Source organism: Oncorhynchus nerka, linkage group LG3 (genome assembly GCF_034236695.1).
Source record: "Oncorhynchus nerka isolate Pitt River linkage group LG3, Oner_Uvic_2.0, whole genome shotgun sequence".
Taxonomy (NCBI): Eukaryota; Metazoa; Chordata; class Actinopteri; order Salmoniformes; family Salmonidae; genus Oncorhynchus; species Oncorhynchus nerka.
This window is the reverse complement of record NC_088398.1, coordinates 49612647-49633181: the sequence shown is the minus strand read 5'-3', so window position 1 is coordinate 49633181 and position 20535 is coordinate 49612647. Positions and strand designations below refer to the sequence as shown.

The 20535-nt window shown below is 42.3% G+C and overlaps 1 protein-coding gene across 1 annotated transcript in view; it reads right to left on the bottom strand.

Moving 5' to 3' along the window:
• Positions 1 to 32: 32 nt before the first annotated feature.
• The window catches only part of LOC115110020 (kinesin heavy chain), a 39408-nt gene continuing 18905 nt past the window's right edge, over positions 33 to 20535 (bottom strand). Inside the window, 14 exon segments of the mRNA XM_029635337.2 lie at positions 33 to 2744; positions 3678 to 3860; positions 4141 to 4357; positions 4457 to 4561; positions 6089 to 6160; positions 6247 to 6307; positions 6462 to 6563; positions 6716 to 6825; positions 6961 to 7037; positions 7144 to 7261; positions 8299 to 8487; positions 8653 to 8799; positions 10434 to 10640; positions 20010 to 20078. Of these exon segments, the coding sequence (XP_029491197.2) occupies positions 3685 to 3860; positions 4141 to 4357; positions 4457 to 4561; positions 6089 to 6160; positions 6247 to 6307; positions 6462 to 6563; positions 6716 to 6825; positions 6961 to 7037; positions 7144 to 7261; positions 8299 to 8487; positions 8653 to 8799; positions 10434 to 10640; positions 20010 to 20078 (1650 nt within the window). The 3' untranslated portion in view covers positions 33 to 2744; positions 3678 to 3684.

The following is a 20535-nucleotide window of genomic DNA, read 5'->3' as shown; positions in this document are numbered from 1 at the left end:
ATAGATTATATTCATATTTTTATTGTGTTTGAAACAAAGTGTTCAGTCTATGGATCCAAGATTATCATGTAGGCCTATTTAAATAAGTAAAGGGAAAGAAATAGGCTATTATGTTGCCTAACACCAGACTTGTTCAGTTTTATCCGTCTTTATTTTAATGAATCTTGACATCTGAAATTGCTATCTTACACCATGCAGTCATCATCAACAGCACTATTTTGTCTGAACAGAACAGTGTGGTAGCCTATTAGGTACAGGACAGAGATACATCTTGTGGTGAACATATGGCGTATGATGAGACAAATGGCTAAATATGATTTATGTCAAGAGTTTCTCTTTAACTTATGAAAACCGTTGTCTGAACAACATTGTCCCTTGTACCATAAACCTCATTGATAGTTGACTCACAAGCGCTTTCTTTGCAAATGTTTCAGACTAAGAGTTACTAACAGTGACCAAAGACACTTCAGAAGCAAGAGCGACAGATGGAGAGAGAGAAAGAGAGAGAGAGCGAGAGAGAAGCGATAAGATAAATTACATTTAAAACAGGAAATGACATTCAGCTCAGGAATTTGACAGACGCCAACAGTCATCCTTCAGTCATCATGATAATACCTTAAGGAAGGGTCATTCATATGTGTAAGTAAATTAATGCATGACTTTCAACAGGAAACCAGTATGAGAGGTGAACGAATGCAAGACCCTGTTCCAAGACACCTTAATAGAACACATTTCACAACAGCATAACTCATTATTCACTGTGTATTTAGACATTATAAAAAAAAAAAACATTGAATCTTTATCTTTTTAACTCTGCTTTGTTGGAAAATGACCCGTAAGTAAGCATTTCACTGTTAGTCTACACTTGTTGTTTACGAACCATGTGAAATGTGACTTCATTTTTTTCCTTAACACATACGAAGTTCAGAAAAAACACTTATTTAGACTTTGTGAACTAGAATGAAAGAGGCAGTCGAAAAGCACTTGATTTGATATATGACAGAGAGCAGATATATACAAAAACATTAGTCTGAATATCCTTTAGCACCATGAATACAGGTGGACCACAAGTAGACATGGAGGAAATACTCAAGATCCCAGACCAATGACAACCTTATATAATTTGTAAACCATTCTGATTGTGTTACTTCTTTAGAGTGGAGAGAGTAAATCCAGAAAGACCAAACATGAAATCCCTGATAAACCCTAGAACTCAAACCCTTCAGTTCCGACGAGCCCATACACTGCCAGATCTACTGATGGGCTGATCAGCATCAATGCAGTGGGGAAACAACCAATCACACGTCTCATCATCTCTTCAACTTCAGATTACCACAGGTATTCAATCCTCTTTTGCTCCACCTTCATTTATAAAGATAATTGACAATACACCTTCTTTTAAAATAACAACCTGGCATGTGAGACATTCAGTCTAAAGCAGCAAAACACAAAACTCAGCAAAGGAAGGAAATACGGTATAATAACCATGTTAGGCATTACAAAATACCTATATATATTTTAGGTCTAATTCCTCACATTTCTTGGAAATGTTCATAAACTGTACGATCCGTCAGTTTTGGCTTCATAGCACCTCATTAATGTATTTCGATTTGGTCTGCATGTAACACAAATGAAAAGACTCAATGCCCCGGAAACCAAGAATATATAAAATATTTGCAGGAAATTCAAAGTTCTGTCTCAACAATCTGCTCCAATGCTGTCTTAAAATGTTGTTACTGTGGCTTGACAATTATTAAAACCATATGGGATACATACCCTGATTTAGAAATGTTTACAATAAGACAGTTGATCTGTATCTTAACAATATGCATCTCAAGCAGAGTAGATTAGTAAAGTATGACCATAGCATCTTCACGTGACTTCAGTAGTGTGTGATATTGTCAGAGCACATGTTCAAATAACTAACATCAATGTTGCATAAATAAAATGTGTAAAATAAATAGCAGATATCTTCATCAAATTTGCGCAAATAATAATAATTAAATCAACAAAATTCAGTACAAAACAGAGTGCTACTTTCAAAACCACTACTTTTAAAGGTGATCTTAAACATTCATCAAAAAACACTGTGGGTTCTAAAACACACTACAATACTAACTGTGTCTCCATACGTTCATCCTTAACAACGTGTCCCTTCTATTGTTTCTGAGGGTATTGGTGTTAGACGGAAACCCCTAAACAACCATATTCAATGTTACCCTCTAAACCACCGTTTTCTCATAATTTATCCTAAAGGAAAACCAGCCTGTTTCACAAGATACAACACTGAACAAGCACCAGAGAGACATCACCCTCAACAACATATAGGAGCTCATTACACATTTCAGTCAGAGAGAGAGAGAGAGAGAGAGAGCAAGAGGAATATCGATAGAACACCAGAAACAGAGGCAGAGTGAGAGAGATTCAAGAAGGCGAAAGATGAAAAGCACTTTTTCAGCATTACGGAGCCTCTCTTTCCTCTTGACCATGAGGATAGGAGACCTATTAATAAAGATATCTGGCTTACAGAGTGTGTTTTTTTCAGGAATGAGGAGTCTGGAGTCCCAGTAAAGGCAGAGTGGTGAGAGAAGGAGAGGAGGATTGGTCCCAGTGGTTAGAGAGAGAGATAGCAAGGTCCATGGGGAAAGAGAATATCCCAGACAGTCCTGGAGTGGGGTCCGGTCCCAAATGGAGAGGAGATATGGTCTGTACATCCAGCTGGAAAATCCAGCTTCCACCTGCAGCTGTGAAAAAAAAGAGAGAAAGACTCAGGGAGAGACTCAGAAAGAGATTGTTTATGGTTTGATTGCCTGGTACGCATTATAAGTGTGAGGTAATAGTGTTAGATTGGTGTATTCAGCTAACATGAGGTCATGAAAGGGACAAAAAACACAAAGCTCTGATTTTATATACATATGTGCTGCCCCCTTGAGGACCAATATTGAACTTTACATTTGAAATGTAGAGACTAAAGGGCCTCGGAAACACTTTCCTAGGGACCCTAATGCTCTTTAAGATTCAGGTCTTGTGTACTAGTTTCTAGAATAGAGTGAATGCTTTGGTCCTGACCTAGATATTGGCCCCAACACAGATGTCATTGAGGCCTTTGGCTTTCTCTGTAAACCTCAAGTGATTCCCAGAGTTCTCTCAGGGCTGATTAAAGCCTGAATTAAAGCTTTTGAGACTTCATTAATTAATGGCTGGTTTCCTGGCTGTCATTAATCTTCTCAAAGGACAACAGCACCAGAGTGGGCCAATACCAGACCCCATCACCAATTAGCCCAATGTGATTAAGTAATGCTAAACGCGTGACAAAAAGAGAAACGGCCACACAGCTGGGCTCAGGGTTACCATGGGCAATTCCTCTAAGATGTGATTTGGCTGAATCAAGCATTCAACAGCTGTATTGTTTCAATTCAGATGTGAATTAATTGTAAAGGAATGGCTGTAAGGTTAAAAATAGAGCAGTGTGGGAAGTAGGAAAGGTCATTGGAGAGAAGGGAACTACTCAGCGTTCTGGAGCAGTCGCAAGGCATATCCACTTGTCGGACCTCAAACTTAAGCACTGAAATCGTACATATATTCCCACAAAACACTTGATTTTCCCATACAGAATGATGAAAATAAGACGACTCATGAATTGATCAATGACTAATGACAATGTGTCCTGTACTAACCTGTGCTTTATTTGCTGCGCTGCTGCTGCTGCTGCTGGCGGTGGGGTGATGGAGAGGCCGGGTGGCGGTGGTGGTGAGGGCTGGACACCCCTCCACCCCCGCGGATAGAGCCTCCACGGATGGAATGACCCGCTGAGGGAGAGGATGTGGACTGCTGCTGATGTCCAGCACGGATGGGCTTAGCTACAGAGAGAGAAGGGGCGAGACAGGGAATAGACACGGATGGGCTTAGCTACAGAGAGAGAAGGGGCGAGACAGGGAATATACACTGATGTGAAACTTTTCATACAATTTCCTGTACAACACACACACACAGATATATGAATACAGAGATATGTCAGCTAAATTGGAGTTACCTGGAAATAATTTATCACCGGATACAGTATGAAACATGATGCTCCCTGAGACACATGTAGGGGGCAACTTCTCCCAACATTCTCTACTGTGTACCACTGTCTCTCACCTATTTGTGCAGAGTGCCCCCTCCTGGAGGCATTCTTGGAGAGCATGGCCTCTTTGATGCGGTCCACCTCCTGCAGGTAGCGTTTGCGGTCCCTCATGGCACTCTCTTTGGCCTCCCTCAGGGCTGCTTCCAAGGCCTTGACTCTCTCAGCCGTAGCCCGCAGACGTTTCTCCAGCTTGGGCAGCTCACAGCGCAGGTCGGCGTTATCACGCACCAACTGGAGAGGAGAGACAGGGAATTTATTTCACCTTTATTTAAGCAGGTAGGGAAGAGGAGGATATGTAGTTCTGCGTGTGTGTGTGTGTGTGATTCCTACCTGTTTGTGGACCTTGGTGAGCTGCTCCAGGTTGTTCTCCAGGAAGGTGATCCTCTGTCTCTGAGCCAGACTGCCCCCAGCCTCATCATTATCCATCTCTGCACTCTGATTGGACAGAAACAGGGAAGTGACATCACACATAGGGCTGTGGCGGTCACAAAATTGTGTCAGACGGTAAGTGGCAAATGACTGCCGGTCTCAAGGTAATTAACTGTTAATTAACATAAACAAGTTTATCTCCGGGCTTCTTTGCATAGAAGCTGCTGATGCACGGCTTTAAAACATCTACATGTTACTAAGTTTAATATATCTATTTAACATAGCCTACACCATCACAATCAAATCCACTATTTATTTAATTGCAATAGACCAATATATCTGGGGATGTCTTAGAAATCAAAACATATGCGCTGCATGATGTGACTCTATATTGATGATTTGGAAAAAGTTGCAAAAAAGGAATGCGCTCTGATCCTTGCGCTTCCCGCGCAGACAGAGACAATTGCATTGCTGCTCTGCTTGTGTGGCAAGCAAGTTAGGGGATATGTAATCAATGGAAGATGGAATTAAAATGACAGTATTAAAAGTGAAATGAGAAAGAAAGGCTACGACGGCCAAGTTGTTGTTATGTGTAGGCTAACTGTAGGACAGTGAGAAGAGCAGTAATGCTATGGCTAGCCTCAATTAGCATAGTTAGCTAGCGTCTCTCAGTTTGATGCAGTCAAGACAGGTACTATACGATATACTATATAATCTAATGGGATAATAAATAACTAGCAAGAAGTTAGTTTAGCACGAGGTAACAGTAGTTGCGGTCTCTCCCTCCATGTCTCTGCTCAGGTGCTCCGAGCCTCCAGTGTCTTACTCACACTCACACATTAACACACAGCATGTCCTCCGCTCCCTAACCTACAGCTGCTAGCTCTGTGTCTCTCTCTCTCTCCCTTTCTCCATCACTCCGGTTTAATAAAGTAACAAAACAACTGCCTTTTCTGCTGCTTCCCTCACTCCAATCAGACCAGTTGTTCTTTAGGTCATTTCGGGAACATGTTTTAAAAATGTATTCACACATTTTGGGTCCGGAGCTTTCCTATGTCCATTTCGGACCTGGAGCTCTACCCCATCACCATTTGTCCTCATTATTCCGATTACTCAAATTAAATCAGGAAGTGTTCAGCGAATGATTAGAGGGACAATATAGTGCCGAGTACCAGGCCATTAGCGGGGGCCATTAGCAAGTTCGGTAGGCTACCCATCAGCTCCATTCATTTGCACAGTTTTGGATGGGATTACAGTGACCAAGAGGGAATTTGACTGGGTCATGACTCGTGACTGGTGGTGTGGTGGTACACGCCACAACTGCTGACATTTACAGTATATGGTACATAGTGTGGGAAACTGGTTCCTAAAGTCGACTTGTTTTGTTGTTGCCTTCGCCTTCTGGGCTTAGTAACCAATAACACCTCACCAAACAATGGCAACAGCCTTGTTAGTTGTTAGCAGAAAAGGTGGATGTAAAGGCATACAATAAGCCCATAAATGAGTGCATATGTGAAGGTTTACAGAGTGGAAACATTCCAGCTGAGCCTTAAGGAGATATCTCCCCCAATAACCTATCATTCCTGTACTTACCATGCTGACGCGGGAGGTAAGCTCTTGGATGAAAAGCCTGCGCAGGTTGTGCAGGGTCTGAAGCTCCTTGGCCTGGTGGAAATGATACATCTCATGGTCAATGAGTTCAACATCAATCAACACCTGAGACGGACGCTATAATAACTCCATCCACTCACCACAGTTTCTTCCAGCCCCTTCAGGTCCTCCTTGGCCTGCTCTCTCTTCTCATTCAAGAAGCTACAGCAGAGAGAAAGAGAGGACACATGGTGTTCAGGGCTTGGCGATTCATTTCATGTTACAAACATGTTATGACCATGTTATAACCATGCTACACACACGTCTGAGGAGAACAGAACAGAGCTGTGGTAGATAGTGTAATAGACAGACTTACACAAGCTTCTGCAGTTGCTCGTCCTTCTCCAGCTCCTCGGCCTTCAGTTTGTCATTGTCTGACTGCAGCTTGCTCTGTTCCAGCTGCAGCCCCTGGTTCAGACTAGGGGGAGAGCACAGTGGTCACTATTCAGTATAGTATAAATCAATGCTACACTGTACATACTGTCATTATCGACATGGGACTATGTTTACTACCTGAAATTGGACTTTAAAAAAAGACCCTGTAACTGAAATAAATAAAAAGGATGTTACTCCTTGAGCTCGTCCAGGACCCTCTGCTTGTGGTCGATCTCATCCCGCAGGCGAGACAGCTGCTTCTGATGCACCTCTCTGTGGTTCTCCATCTGCTCCTCTAGGGTCTTCTACAGAGTGCAGAAAGGAACACAGGGTCAAGGGTCAAAGTTTGTTGATTTTATTTACCTTTCACAGGAACCTGAATGAGAGCGGGGGGGGTGCAACAAAAATGGGAGAGATGAGAGAAATAGAGAGATCTTAACCTTCATCTCCACTGCATCCTGCAGTTTGGTCAGGTGCTCCTTCTGCTTATCCATCACATGTACCTCTTTCATTTTCTCTGTGTAGATGAAAAAAACAAAAAACAAGAGACATAGTTTTTTTTCCCTTTGTGTGATGGACTGATTGGTGACAGGCATGTTTGTGTTGGTGTCTGAGTGTCTCACCCTGTGCATGTAGTGTGTGTAGCTCTTCCATCAGGGAGTCCTGGCTCTCCTCCAGCTGTCTCTTCTTCTGCTCCATGTTCTGCATGTAGTCTGTCAGAGACTTGATCTTAGCCTGGTGCTGCATGGAGTACACACACCATCAGGCAGGGACGGGGTTAATAACAGTGCAAAATAATATTTTCTTTAACCAGGTTTCCATCCAATTTTCTAATGCAGGTGAAGTGTATGTCGGATAAAAAAAATGTCATGACAGGTCTGATGGAAACAAGAACATTTTTCGGTAAACTTTCCAAATTTGTACAAAACATTTACACGCTAGACAGGGTGTCTGACATATATTTGTGTCTGTAAAATTAATTATTGTCGGTGAAAATGTTGGTGAAAACGTTTTTATGCGCAAATATTGATATACTGTAATAATCATCGTATGGAAGTAAACATCGAGCCACGCGATGACATGTTGTGTGTGGTCCTCCCACTAAGACTCAACAGGAAACCATGCAGTTTATAAGGCTACAGATTAAATTAATTATGATTAACTTCACAGGGTGGTGAATGTGCAAGATGATGAGCTTGATGCTCCTTTCCAATAAATATTGAGGGTCATGTTCTGGTGACATGATGATCAATGCTTGGCTGCTGTTTGACAAATAAAAATAATCTCGCTCTTTTGTCCTCATCAAGTATGCTCTATGTGCAATCTAGTCAACAGCGCTCAGATAGCACACGTGCCAATACCAGAGTGGACACATTCGCTATATAACGCAACATTTTTTGTGAGAAAACCATCAGTAGAGTTGAAAATGCGAAGGACACCCATTTAACTTGTATTTTTTATTTGATACATGGGAATTTAACCCCAAAAAGGTATTTTATGTGCACTACGTCATCACGCGCAGCCTTTTATCTGCAACAAGTCATTTTGATGGAAACACATCTCTGGTGAGGAAATGCACATATTGTTTTTATGCAGATTTTTTAAATATTTGCATGAAAATCTGTCGCCAATTGGATTGAAACCTAGACAAGCTGCATGAACAGAATAGTTAACTGAAGAAAGGAAAATATTCAACAAGTCTTGAAGGGCAATGAGTGGACAGTTTTTTTTATATATACAGTATATAGAAAGTTATGTTAAATCCACTTCCTGGTTACCTGGGAGATGAGTAACTGACAGGAGGCCAGCTCCTTCTCATTGGCCTGCATCTTGCGGGAGGTGTCGACAAGGGAGCTCTCCAGCTGTTTGCTGCGGTTCACCAGAGACTTGACCTCCGACTTCATCTTGCTGATGTAAAGACGGGCCATGGTGAACTCCTCCTCGATGACCTCATTCACCTCCATCATCTGAGGAGCAGAGAGAGATCAGGAGTGAGTGAGATAGTGTATGAAATATGTGCTTGTATGGAAAACTGTTTGTAACAGGTAGTGTGTCTCAATGACAGAGTGTGTACAGGTATATGTGTGTATGAGTGTAAGTGTGTAATATGTTTGTATAATGTGTGTCCTTACAGCCTTGAGGTCACTGGTGCCGATGATGCCTCCTATCTCACTGAGGTCTCGGAGCAGTAGACTGAGGATCTCTGCTGCTCTCTTCTTATGGTGACTGCTGAGCTCCTGTAGACTGGACAGCTCCCTCTGCACCCCCTCCAGAGTGGTCTGAAACGCACACGCATTTTACCATCACAGTCCAGTCATAATCTATATTCTAGAATATGTTTTGAACGGGGCAGAGGAATGCTAGAGAAATTGTCTGAGTTTCAATCCAGGAATGTTCCCTTCCCTCTGCCCTTGTTCACTCTCCTTCACGGATCTGAGACAACTGGGTAGGTGAAAGCAATAGTTCCTGAGATGTACATATCCTGTTCTTTGAGATCTGTAGCAACGCGGATGCCCCGCCCACCTGAGGATCTGTCTTTTCCTATTTCCCGTGTTTGAGGGTGAAAAATCACTTCCATCTCACTGGATTGATTGCTTTCATTTCATTCCTGCCACTCTTTCATACTTTTTCTTGTGCCTGTCGTTTTTCCCCACATTCTAAGAAAATGCTGACAATAAATGTCATACCTGATCTTCATTCATTTTCTGTCCATGCCAGTAAAATGTTGTATGTGCAATAATTCAGTCAATATCTGATGGATTTGTTTTTTAAATGCCATGCCATGGATACAAAGTTTCCCCCCACGCCCGCCGCCACCCGCCCCACGCCCGCTGCCGCCCGCCCCTCGGGAAACCTCTTTCTCAAAGCTAAGGATCCGGATCACATTCGGCCCATGTGTTATTTTAATCACACATTCGTTTTTCTAACATAGCTGCTGTTCACACTCCCCCTCGCTTCATGTTTAGCTCATTACACACCCTCTTCTGTACCATGGTGATGTAACCTATGTCTCTGCCTCAAACTTCTGAACAGCTGAAATAAAAACCCTGCTGGGATTTGAACGAACATTCCAAAACATATATATTATGAAGGCTACAATCTTCTCTGTCTGACGAAACGGAGATTGCAGTTGCACAAGCAGGACGCAGTCCCTACTAGTTGGAGCAAAAACAATCCGTGTTTTGTGTGATGATGTAGGGTGGTCTTTACAGTTGCTGCCGTAGCGTAGTTCCAGAAAAAGATAACACTACCTGACTGCCAGTCTGCTTCTTGCGCAGCTTAGCCAATGTTTGCAATGATGATGAAAAAATAACATTCAATCGTTAATTAGACTGCATGTCTGTGTTTTGAGATGACCCCCCCCCCCCGTACCACCAAAATAATATGAAATCACACTTATGCTTACTGAACCATGGAAGTTACGACTGTTTTGTGTACAACATGAAGTTTGTAGGAAATCACGCTTATGCTTAACAGCTTACAGAGGGAATGCAATAGTTGGAACAGATTTGTGCACAACATTAAGTTTGTAGGCTACACCAGTCAGACATAGGCAAGGAAGGGGTAGTGGCAACGGAGCACTCAGCACCACAGCAACTTAGGCAGTGGAGTTGGGCACTCCGCTACGTAAAAAGAAATCCTGTAAATGTGCAGAAATATATGTATTTTTAGCCTGGGGAAATTGGGATACAGAAACTCTGTATCCGTAGCAACTCTGTTTGTTTAAAATATTCTAAACGTTTGGAGTATCTTCATCCATTATACAACTGTTGTGTTCATTACAACTGTTCTAAAAATCTTTTAACAATTTTGATGATGATTGCTACTGTAAAGGGTTAGTGTGTTCAGAGGGGAGGGATCTTCCTGGAATTAAACAGCCCTGGAGACCAAGCTTCCTCCCAATATGACTCACGCTCTTCTGGTTGAGTTCCTCACTGAGCTGGTTGTTGGAGCGGTTCTTGTTCTCCACTTCCTGGCTCTTGTGGTCGTAGTTAACAGCCAGCTCCTCCAGGGCCTGCAGCACCTCCTTCACCTCCTCTTTGGCCGCCTCGTTCTCCCTCTGCAGCCTGGACAGGTCCTCCTGCAGCTTCTCATAGTCCTTACGGGCCGAAACCAGCAGCTGGATGGACAGGCAGGTGAGATGAGTAAACACACACACACACACACTAAATTCAATCAAATAATACATTTCCAGCACAGTGCTTAGACCCCCCAAATATAAAACCAGGATAGAAGCATCTTACAGTCTCTGGCACAAGACGATGTATTATAAATCCACATCCCAAAATGAAAGCACAAATGCACTTCACAGGAGGTGGACAAGATGACAGAATGGCATTAAAGCAATTGTTTCTCTCAGCAGTTAGATTGTGCCCTGCTCCAGCCTTCAAACCCTTGACTATTTGCCTAGAGCGTAATGGACGTGTTACCATGGCAATGTCTTTCTTATTCAAATACCTTTCTATAATTGCTTCTTTAAAAACCATTAAGGAAAGAATACTTGTATCTGATATGACTCACAGAGTAGGCAGCTGACACTGAGTCCTTACTACTACAGAATTTGCATAGCATGCGATGTGCGTGATGAAACAAAGGTCTACAAAATGTACATTGAGTATCCAAAACAAGAACCCTTTCCATGACTGACCATGTGAATCCAGCTCAAAGCTATGATCCCTTATTGATGTCACTTGATAAATCCACTTCAATCCGTGTAGATGAAGGGGAGGAGACGGGTTAAATAAGGATTTTTAAGGCATGAGACAATTGAGACATGGATTGTGTATGTGTGCCATTCAGAGGGTGACTGGGCAAGACAAAACATTTAAGTGCCGTTGAACGGGGTATGGTAGTAGGTGCCAGACGCACCGGTTTGTGTCAAGAACTGCAGCGCTGCTGGGTTTTTCATGTTCAATAGTTTCATGTGTGTATCAAGAATGGTCCACCACCCAAAAGACATCCAGCCAACTTGACACAAATGTGGGAAGCATTGGAATCAACATGGACCAGCATAACTGTGGAACGCTTTCAACACCTTGTAGAGTTCATAACTCGACAATTTGAGGCTGTTCTGAGGTTAAAATGGGGGGGGGGGCAAGTCAATATTAGGAAGGGGTTCCTAATGTTTGGAATATTCAGTGTATATCAAATGCAGATCCATATGTCACCACTAGATGGCAATAAACACAAATTCAAGTTATGAGCTCTGTTTATGAGTGTAAAAAACATACTCCTTTGCTCATTGCACTAATTCAAGTTGATTAATAACTTCACTTTTATCAAGTTATTGCCTGTCAATCTACGAGACTAAGGAATATAGATGAAGGAGATGTGTTGTATAGGGTTAGATAAGCTCACCTCATCTAGATGAAGGAGATGTGTTGTATAGGGTTGGATAAGCTCACCTCATCCAGATGAAGGAGATGTGTTGTATAGGGTTGGATAAGTCCACCTCATCTAGATGAAGGAGATGTGTTGTATAGGGTTGGATAAGATCACCTCATCTAGATGAAAGAGATGTGTTGTATAGGGTTGGATAAGCTCACCTCATCCAGATGAAGGAGATGTGTTGTATAGGGTTGGATAAGTCCACCTCATCTAGATTAAGGAGATGTGTTGTATAGGGATGGATAAGCCCACCTCATCTAGATGAAAGAGATGTGTTGTATAGGGTTGGATAAGCTCACCTCATCCAGATGAAGGAGATGTGTTGTATAGGGTTGGATAAGCTCACCTCATCTAGATGAAGGATATGTGTTGTATAGGGTTGGATAAGCTCACCTCATCTAGATGAAGGATATGTGTTGTATAGGGTTGGATAAGCTCACCTCAACCTGATGAAGGAGATTTGTTGTATAGGGTTGGATAAGCTCACCTCATCTAGATGAAGGAGATGTGTTGTATAGGGTTGGATAAGCTTACCTCATCCAGATGAAGGAGATGTGTTGTATAGGGTTGGATAAGCTCACCTCATCTAGATGAAAGAGATGTGTTGTATAGGGTTGGATAAGCTCACCTCATCCAGATGAAGGAGATGTGTTGTATAGGGTTGGATAAGTCCACCTCATCTAGATGAAGGAGATGTGTTGTATAGGGATGGATAAGCCCACCTCATCTAGATGAAAGAGGTGTGTTGTATAGGGTTGGATAAGCTCACCTCATCCAGATGAAGGAGATGTGTTGTATAGGGTTGGATAAGCTCACCTCATCCAGATGAAGGAGATGTGTTGTATAGGGATGGATAAGCCCACCTCATCTAGATGAAGGAGATGTGTTATATAGGGTTGGATAAGCTCACCTCATCCTGATGAAGGAGGTGTGTTGTATAGGGTTGGGTAAGTCCACCTCATCTAGATGAAGGAGGTGTGTTGTATAGGGTTGGATAAGCTCACCTTATCTAGATGAAGGAGATGTGTTGTATAGGGTTGGATAAGCTCACCTCATCTAGATGAAGGATATGTGTTGTATAGGGTTGGATAGGCTCACCTCATCTAGATGAAGGATATGTGTTGTATAGGGTTGGATAAGCTCACCTCATCTAGATGAAGGAGATGTGTTGTATAGGGTTGGATAAGCTCACCTCATCTAGATGAAGGAGATGTGTTGTATAGGGTTGGATAAGCTCACCTCATCTAGATGAAGGAGATGTGTTGTATAGGGTTGGATAACCTTACCTCATCCAGATGAAGGAGATGTGTTGTATAGGGTTGGATAAGCTAACCTCATCTAGATGAAGGAGATGTGTTGTATAGGGTTGGATAAGCTCACCTTATCTAGATGAAGGAGATGTGTTGTATAGGGTTGAATTAGCCCACCTCATCCAGATGAAGGAGATGTGTTGTATAGGGTTGGATAAGCTCACCTCATCTAGATGAAGGATATGTGTTGTATAGGGTTGGATAAGCTCACCTCATCTAGATGAAGGATATGTGTTGTATAGGGTTGGATAAGCTCACCTCAACCTGATGAAGGAGATGTGTTGTATAGGGTTGGATAAGCTCACCACATCTAGATGAAGGAGATGTGTTGTATAGGGTTGGATAAGCTTACCTCATCTAGATGAAGGAGATGTGTTGTATAGGGTTGGATAAGCTCACCTCATATAGATGAAGGAGATGTGTTGTATAGGGTTGGATAACCTTACCTCATCTAGATGAAGGAGATGTGTTGTATAGGGTAGGATAAGCTTACCTCATCTAGATGAAGGAGATGTGTTGTATAGGGTTGGATAACCTTACCTCATCTAGATGAAGGAGATGTGTTGTATAGGGTTGGATAACCTTACCTCATCTAGATGAAGGAGATGTGTTGTATAGGGTTGGATAAGCTCACCTCATCTAGATGAAGGAGATGTCTTGTATAGGGTTGGATAACCTTACCTCATCTAGATGAAGGAGATGTGTTGTATAGGGTTGGATAAGCTCACCTCATCTAGATGAAGGATATGTGTTGTATAGGGTTGGATAAGCTCACCTCAACCTGATGAAGGCGATGTGTTGTATAGGGTTGGATAAGCTCACCTCATCTAGATGAAGGAGATGTGTTGTATAGGGTTGGATAAGCTCACCTCATCTAGATGAAGGAGATGTGTTGTATAGGGTTGGATAAGCTCACCGCATCTAGATGAAGGAGATGTGTTGTATAGGGTTGGATAACCTTACCTCATCTAGATGAAGGAGATGTGCTGTATAGGGTTGGATAAGCTTACCTCATCTAGATGAAGGAGATGTGTTGTATAGGGTTGGATAACCTTACCTCATCTAGATGAAGGAGATGTGTTGTATAGGGTTGGATAAGCTAACCTCATCTAGATGAAGGAGATGTGTTGTATAGGGTTGGATAAGCTCACCTTATCTAGATGAAGGAGATGTGTTGTATAGGGTTGGATAAGTCCACCTCATCTAGATGAAGGAGATGTGTTGTATAGGGTTGGATAACCTTACCTCATCTAGATGAAGGAGATGTGTTGTATAGGGTTGGATAAGCTCACCTCATCCTGATGAAGGATATGTGTTGTATAGGGTTGGATAAGCTCACCTCATCTAGATGAAGGATATGTGTTGTATAGGGTTGGATAAGCTCACCTCAACCTGATGAAGGAGATTTGTTGTATAGGGTTGGATAAGCTCACCTCATCTAGATGAAGGAGATGTGTTGTATAGGGTTGGATAAGCTTACCTCATCCAGATGAAGGAGATGTGTTGTATAGGGTTGGATAAGCTCACCTCATCTAGATGAAAGAGATGTGTTGTATAGGGTTGGATAAGTCCACCTCATCTAGATGAAGGAGATGTGTTGTATAGGGATGGATAAGCCCACCTCATCTAGATGAAAGAGGTGTGTTGTATAGGGTTGGATAAGCTCACCTCATCCAGATGAAGGAGATGTGTTGTATAGGGTTGGATAAGCTCACCTCATCCAGATGAAGGAGATGTGTTGTATAGGGTTGGATAGGTCCACCTCATCTAGATGAAGGAGATGTGTTGTATAGGGATGGATAAGCCCACCTCATCTAGATGAAGGAGATGTGTTATATAGGGTTGGATAAGCTCACCTCATCCTGATGAAGGAGGTGTGTTGTATAGGGTTGGGTAAGTCCACCTCATCTAGATGAAGGAGGTATGTTGTATAGGGTTGGATAAGCTCACCTTATCTAGATGAAGTAGATGTGTTGTATAGGGTTGGATAAGCTCACCTCATCTAGATGAAGGATATGTGTTGTATAGGGTTGGATAAGCTCACCTCATCTAGATGAAGGATATGTGTTGTATAGGGTTGGATAAGCTCACCTCAACCTGATGAAGGAGATTTGTTGTATAGGGTTGGATAAGCTCACCTCATCTAGATGAAGGAGGTGTGTTGTATAGGGTTGGATAACCTTACCTCATCTAGATGAAGGAGATGTGTTGTATAGGGTTGGATAAGCTCACCTCATCCTGATGAAGGAGGTGTGTTGTACAGGGTTGGGTATGTCCTCCTCATCTAGATGAAGGAGGTGTGTTGTATAGGGTTGGATAAGCTCACCTTATCTAGATGAAGGAGATGTGTTGTATAGGGTTGGATAAGCTCACCTCATCTAGATGAAGGATATGTGTTGTATAGGGTTGGATAGGCTCACCTCATCTAGATGAAGGATATGTGTTGTATAGGGTTGGATAAGCTAACCTCAAACTGATGAAGGAGATTTGTTGTATAGGGTTGGATAAGCTCACCTCATCTAGATGAAGGAGATGTGTTGTATAGGGTTGGATAAGCTTACCTCATCTAGATGAAGGAGATGTGTTGTATAGGGTTGGATAAGCTTACCTCATCTAGATGAAGGAGATGTGTTGTATAGGGTTGGATAAGCTCACCTCATCTAGATGAAGGAGATGTGTTGTATAGGGTTGGATAACCTTACCTCATCTAGATGAAGGAGATGTGTTGTATAGGGTTGGATAAGCTCACCTTATCTAGATGAAGGAGATGTGTTGTATAGGGTTGAATTAGCCCACCTCATCCAGATGAAGGAGATGTGTTGTATAGGGTTGGATAAGCTCACCTTATCTAGATGAAGGATATGTGTTGTATAGGGTTGGATAAGCTCACCTCAACCTGATGAAGGAGATGTGTTGTATAGGGTTGGATAAGCTCACCGCATCTAGATGAAGGAGATGTGTTGTATAGGGTTGGATAAGCTTACCTCATCTAGATGAAGAAGATGTGTTGTATAGGGTTGGATAACCTCACCTCATCTAGATGAAGGAGATGTGTTGTATAGGGTTGGATAAGCTAACCTCATCTAGATGAAGGAGATGTGTTGTATAGGGTTGGATAAGCTCACCTTATCTAGATGAAGGAGATGTGTTGTATAGGGTTGAATTAGCCCACCTCATCCAGATGAAGGAGATGTGTTGTATAGGGTTGGATAAGCTCACCTCATCTAGATGAAGGATATGTGTTGTATAGGGTTGGATAAGCTCCCCTCATCTAGATGAAGGATATGTGTTGTATAGGGTTGGATAAGCTCACCTCAACCTGATGAAGGAGATGTGTTGTATAGGGTTGGATAAGCTCACCTCATCTAGATGAAGGAGATGTGTTGTATAGGGTTGGATAAGCTCACCTCATCTAGATGAAGGAGATGTGTTGTATAGGGTTGGATAACCTTACCTCATCTAGATGAAGGAGATGTGTTGTATAGGGTTGGATAAGCTAACCTCATCTAGATGAAGGAGATGTGTTGTATAGGGTTGGATAAGCTCACCTTATCTAGATGAAGGAGATGTGTTGTATAGGGTTGAATTAGCCCACCTCATCCAGATGAAGGAGATGTGTTGTATAGGGTTGGATAAGCTCACCTTATCTAGATGAAGGATATGTGTTGTATAGGGTTGGATAAGCTCACCTCAACCTGATGAAGGAGATGTGTTGTATAGGGTTGGATAAGCTCACCGCATCTAGATGAAGGAGATGTGTTGTATAGGGTTGGATAAGCTTACCTCATCTAGATGAAGAAGATGTGTTGTATAGGGTTGGATAAGCTCACCTCATCTAGATGAAGGAGATGTGTTGTATAGGGTTGGATAAGCTAACCTCATCTAGATGAAGGAGATGTGTTGTATAGGGTTGGATAAGCTCACCTTATCTAGATGAAGGAGATGTGTTGTATAGGGTTGAATTAGCCCACCTCATCCAGATGAAGGAGATGTGTTGTATAGGGTTGGATAAGCTCACCTCATCTAGATGAAGGATATGTGTTGTATAGGGTTGGATAAGCTCCCCTCATCTAGATGAAGGATATGTGTTGTATAGGGTTGGATAAGCTCACCTCAACCTGATGAAGGAGATGTGTTGTATAGGGTTGGATAAGCTCACCTCATCTAGATGAAGGAAATGTGTTGTATAGGGTTGGATAAGCTCACCTCAACCTGATGAAGGAGATTTGTTGTATAGGGTTGGATAAGCTCACCTCATCTAGATGAAGGAGATGTGTTGTATAGGGTTGGATAAGCTTACCTCATCCAGATGAAGGAGATGTGTTGTATAGGGTTGGATAAGCTCACCTCATCTAGATGAAAGAGATGTGTTGTATAGGGTTGGATAAGCTCACCTCATCCAGATGAAGGAGATGTGTTGTATAGGGTTGGATAAGCTCACCTCATCCAGATGAAGGAGATGTGTTGTATAGGGTTGGATAAGTCCACCTCATCTAGATGAAGGAGATGTGTTGTATAGGGATGGATAAGCCCACCTCATCTAGATGAAGGAGATGTGTTGTATAGGGTTGGATAACCTTACCTCATCTAGATGAAGGAGATGTGCTGTATAGGGTTGGATAAGCTTACCTCATCTAGATGAAGGAGATGTGTTGTATAGGGTTGGATAAGCTCACCTCATCTAGATGAAGGAGATGTGTTGTATAGGGTTGGATAACCTTACCTCATCTAGATGAAGGAGATGTGTTGTATAGGGTTGGATAAGCTAACCTCATCTAGATGAAGGAGATGTGTTGTATAGGGTTGGATAAGCTCACCTTATCTAGATGAAGGAGATGTGTTGTATAGGGTTGGATAAGTCCACCTCATCTAGATGAAGGAGATTTGTTGTATAGGGTTGGATAACCTTACCTCATCTAGATGAAGGAGATGTGTTGTATAGGGTTGGATAAGCTCACCTCATCCTGATGAAGGAGGTGTGTTGTATAGGGTTGGGTAAGTCCACCTCATCTAGATGAAGGAGGTGTGTTGTATAGGGTTGGATAAGCTCACCATATCTAGATGAAGGAGATGTGTTGTATAAGGTTGGATAAGCTCACCTCATCTAGATGAAGGATATGTGTTGTATAGGGTTGGATAAGCTCACCTCATCTAGATGAAGGATATGTGTTGTATAGGGTTGGATAAGCTCACCTCAACCTGATGAAGGAGATTTGTTGTATAGGGTTGGATAAGCTCACCTCATCTAGATGAGGGAGATGTGTTGTATAGGGTTGGATAAGCTTACCTCATCTAGATGAAGGAGGTGTGTTGTATAGGGTTGGATAAGCTCACCTTATCTAGATGAAGGAGATGTGTTGTATAGGGTTGGATAAGCTCACCTCATCTAGATGAAGGAGATGTGTTGTATAGGGTTGGATAAGCCCACCTCATCTAGATGAAGGAGATGTGTTATATAGGGTTGGATAAGCTCACCTCATCCTGATGAAGAAGGTGTGTTTTATAGGGTTGGGTAAGTCCACCTCATCTAGATGAAGGAGGTGTGTTGTATAGGGTTGGATAAGCTCACCTCAACCTGATGAAGGAGATTTGTTGTATAGGGTTGGATAAGCTCACCTCATCTAGATAAAGGAGGTGTGTTGTATAGGGTTGGATAAGCTTACCTCATCTAGATGAAGGAGATGTGTTGTATAGGGTTGGATAAGCTCACCTCATCTAGATGAAGGAGATGTGTTGTATAGGGTTGGATAACCTTACCTCATCTAGATGAAGGAGATGTGTTGTATAGGGTTGGATAAGCTCACCTCATCCTGATGAAGGAGATGTGTTGTACAGGGTTGGGTAAGTCCACCTCATCTAGATGAAGGATATGTGTTGTATAGGGTTGGATAAGCTAACCTCAACCTGATGAAGGAGATTTGTTGTATAGGGTTGGATAAGCTCACCTCATCTAGATGAAGGAGATGTGTTGTATAGGGTTGGATAAGCTTACCTCATCTAGATGAAGGAGATGTGTTGTATAGGGTTGGATAAGCTCACCTCATCTAGATGAAGGAGATGTGTTGTATAGGGTTGGATAAGCTTACCTCATCTAGATGAAGGAGATGTGTTGTATAGGGTTGGATAAGCTCACCTCATCTAGATGAAGGAGATGTGTTGTATAGGGTTGGATAACCTTACCTCATCTAGATGAAGGAGATGTGTTGTATAGGGTTGGATAAGCTAACCTCATCTAGATGAAGGAGATGTGTTCTATAGGGTTGGATAAGCTCACCTTATCTAGATGAAGGAGATGTGTTGTATAGGGTTGAATAAGCCCACCTCATCCAGATGAAGGAGATGTGTTGTATAGGGTTGGATAAGCTCACCTCATCTAGATGAAGGATATGTGTTGTATAGGGTTGGATAAGCTCACCTCATCTAGATGAAGGATATGTGTTGTATAGGGTTGGATAAGCTCACCTCAACCTGATGAAGGCGATGTGTTGTATAGGGTTGGATAAGCTCACCTCATCTAGATGAAGGATATGTGTTGTATAGGGTTGGATAAGCTTACCTCATCTAGATGAAGGAGATGTGTTGTATAGGGTTGGATAAGCTCACCTCATCTAGATGAAGGAGATGTGTTGTATAGGGTTGGATAAGCTCACCTCATCTAGATGAAGGAGATGTGTTGTATAGGGTTGGATAACCTTACCTCATCTAGATGAAGGAGATGTGTTGTACAGGGTTGGATAAGCTCACCTCATCTAGATGAAGGAGATGTGTTGTATAGGGTTGGATAATCTCACCTCATCTTGATCGATCATCTGCTCTTTGAACTTCTCCGCCAGCTGACTGTGTTGGTTGATCTCATCATCCTGAGATGGGAGGAAAGAAGAAAAATACAATACAAAAATGTTGCATTCAGGTTTGGATTGACCAAGACTCTGTAATCCAGAGGGGGGGGGGGGGGGGGTAGCTAAAGCAGGGCTATGGCTGCTAGTGTGAGATGGATTTGTGTGCACACCAATGTTTATTTTCCCAACAGTTAATTGACTTGAGATTTATGACCTGAGGATAATCAATCTAATCACCCCTTATTAGGTAAATGTCTGGGTCATTAAACCAGATTTACAATAATTCCACAGAATTATGCATGTATGTGATTATATAGCATTTGCATTTGATTAAAATCATCTTGTGGTTCATAAAATCTACAAACTGTCCCACCTCAATTAACCACAGACACAGCCCATTTTCAGTCATCCATGACCATGACCCCTCATCACTCCGTGAGTCATCATGCTGCATTCATGTGCTCTCGGCATTATCGGA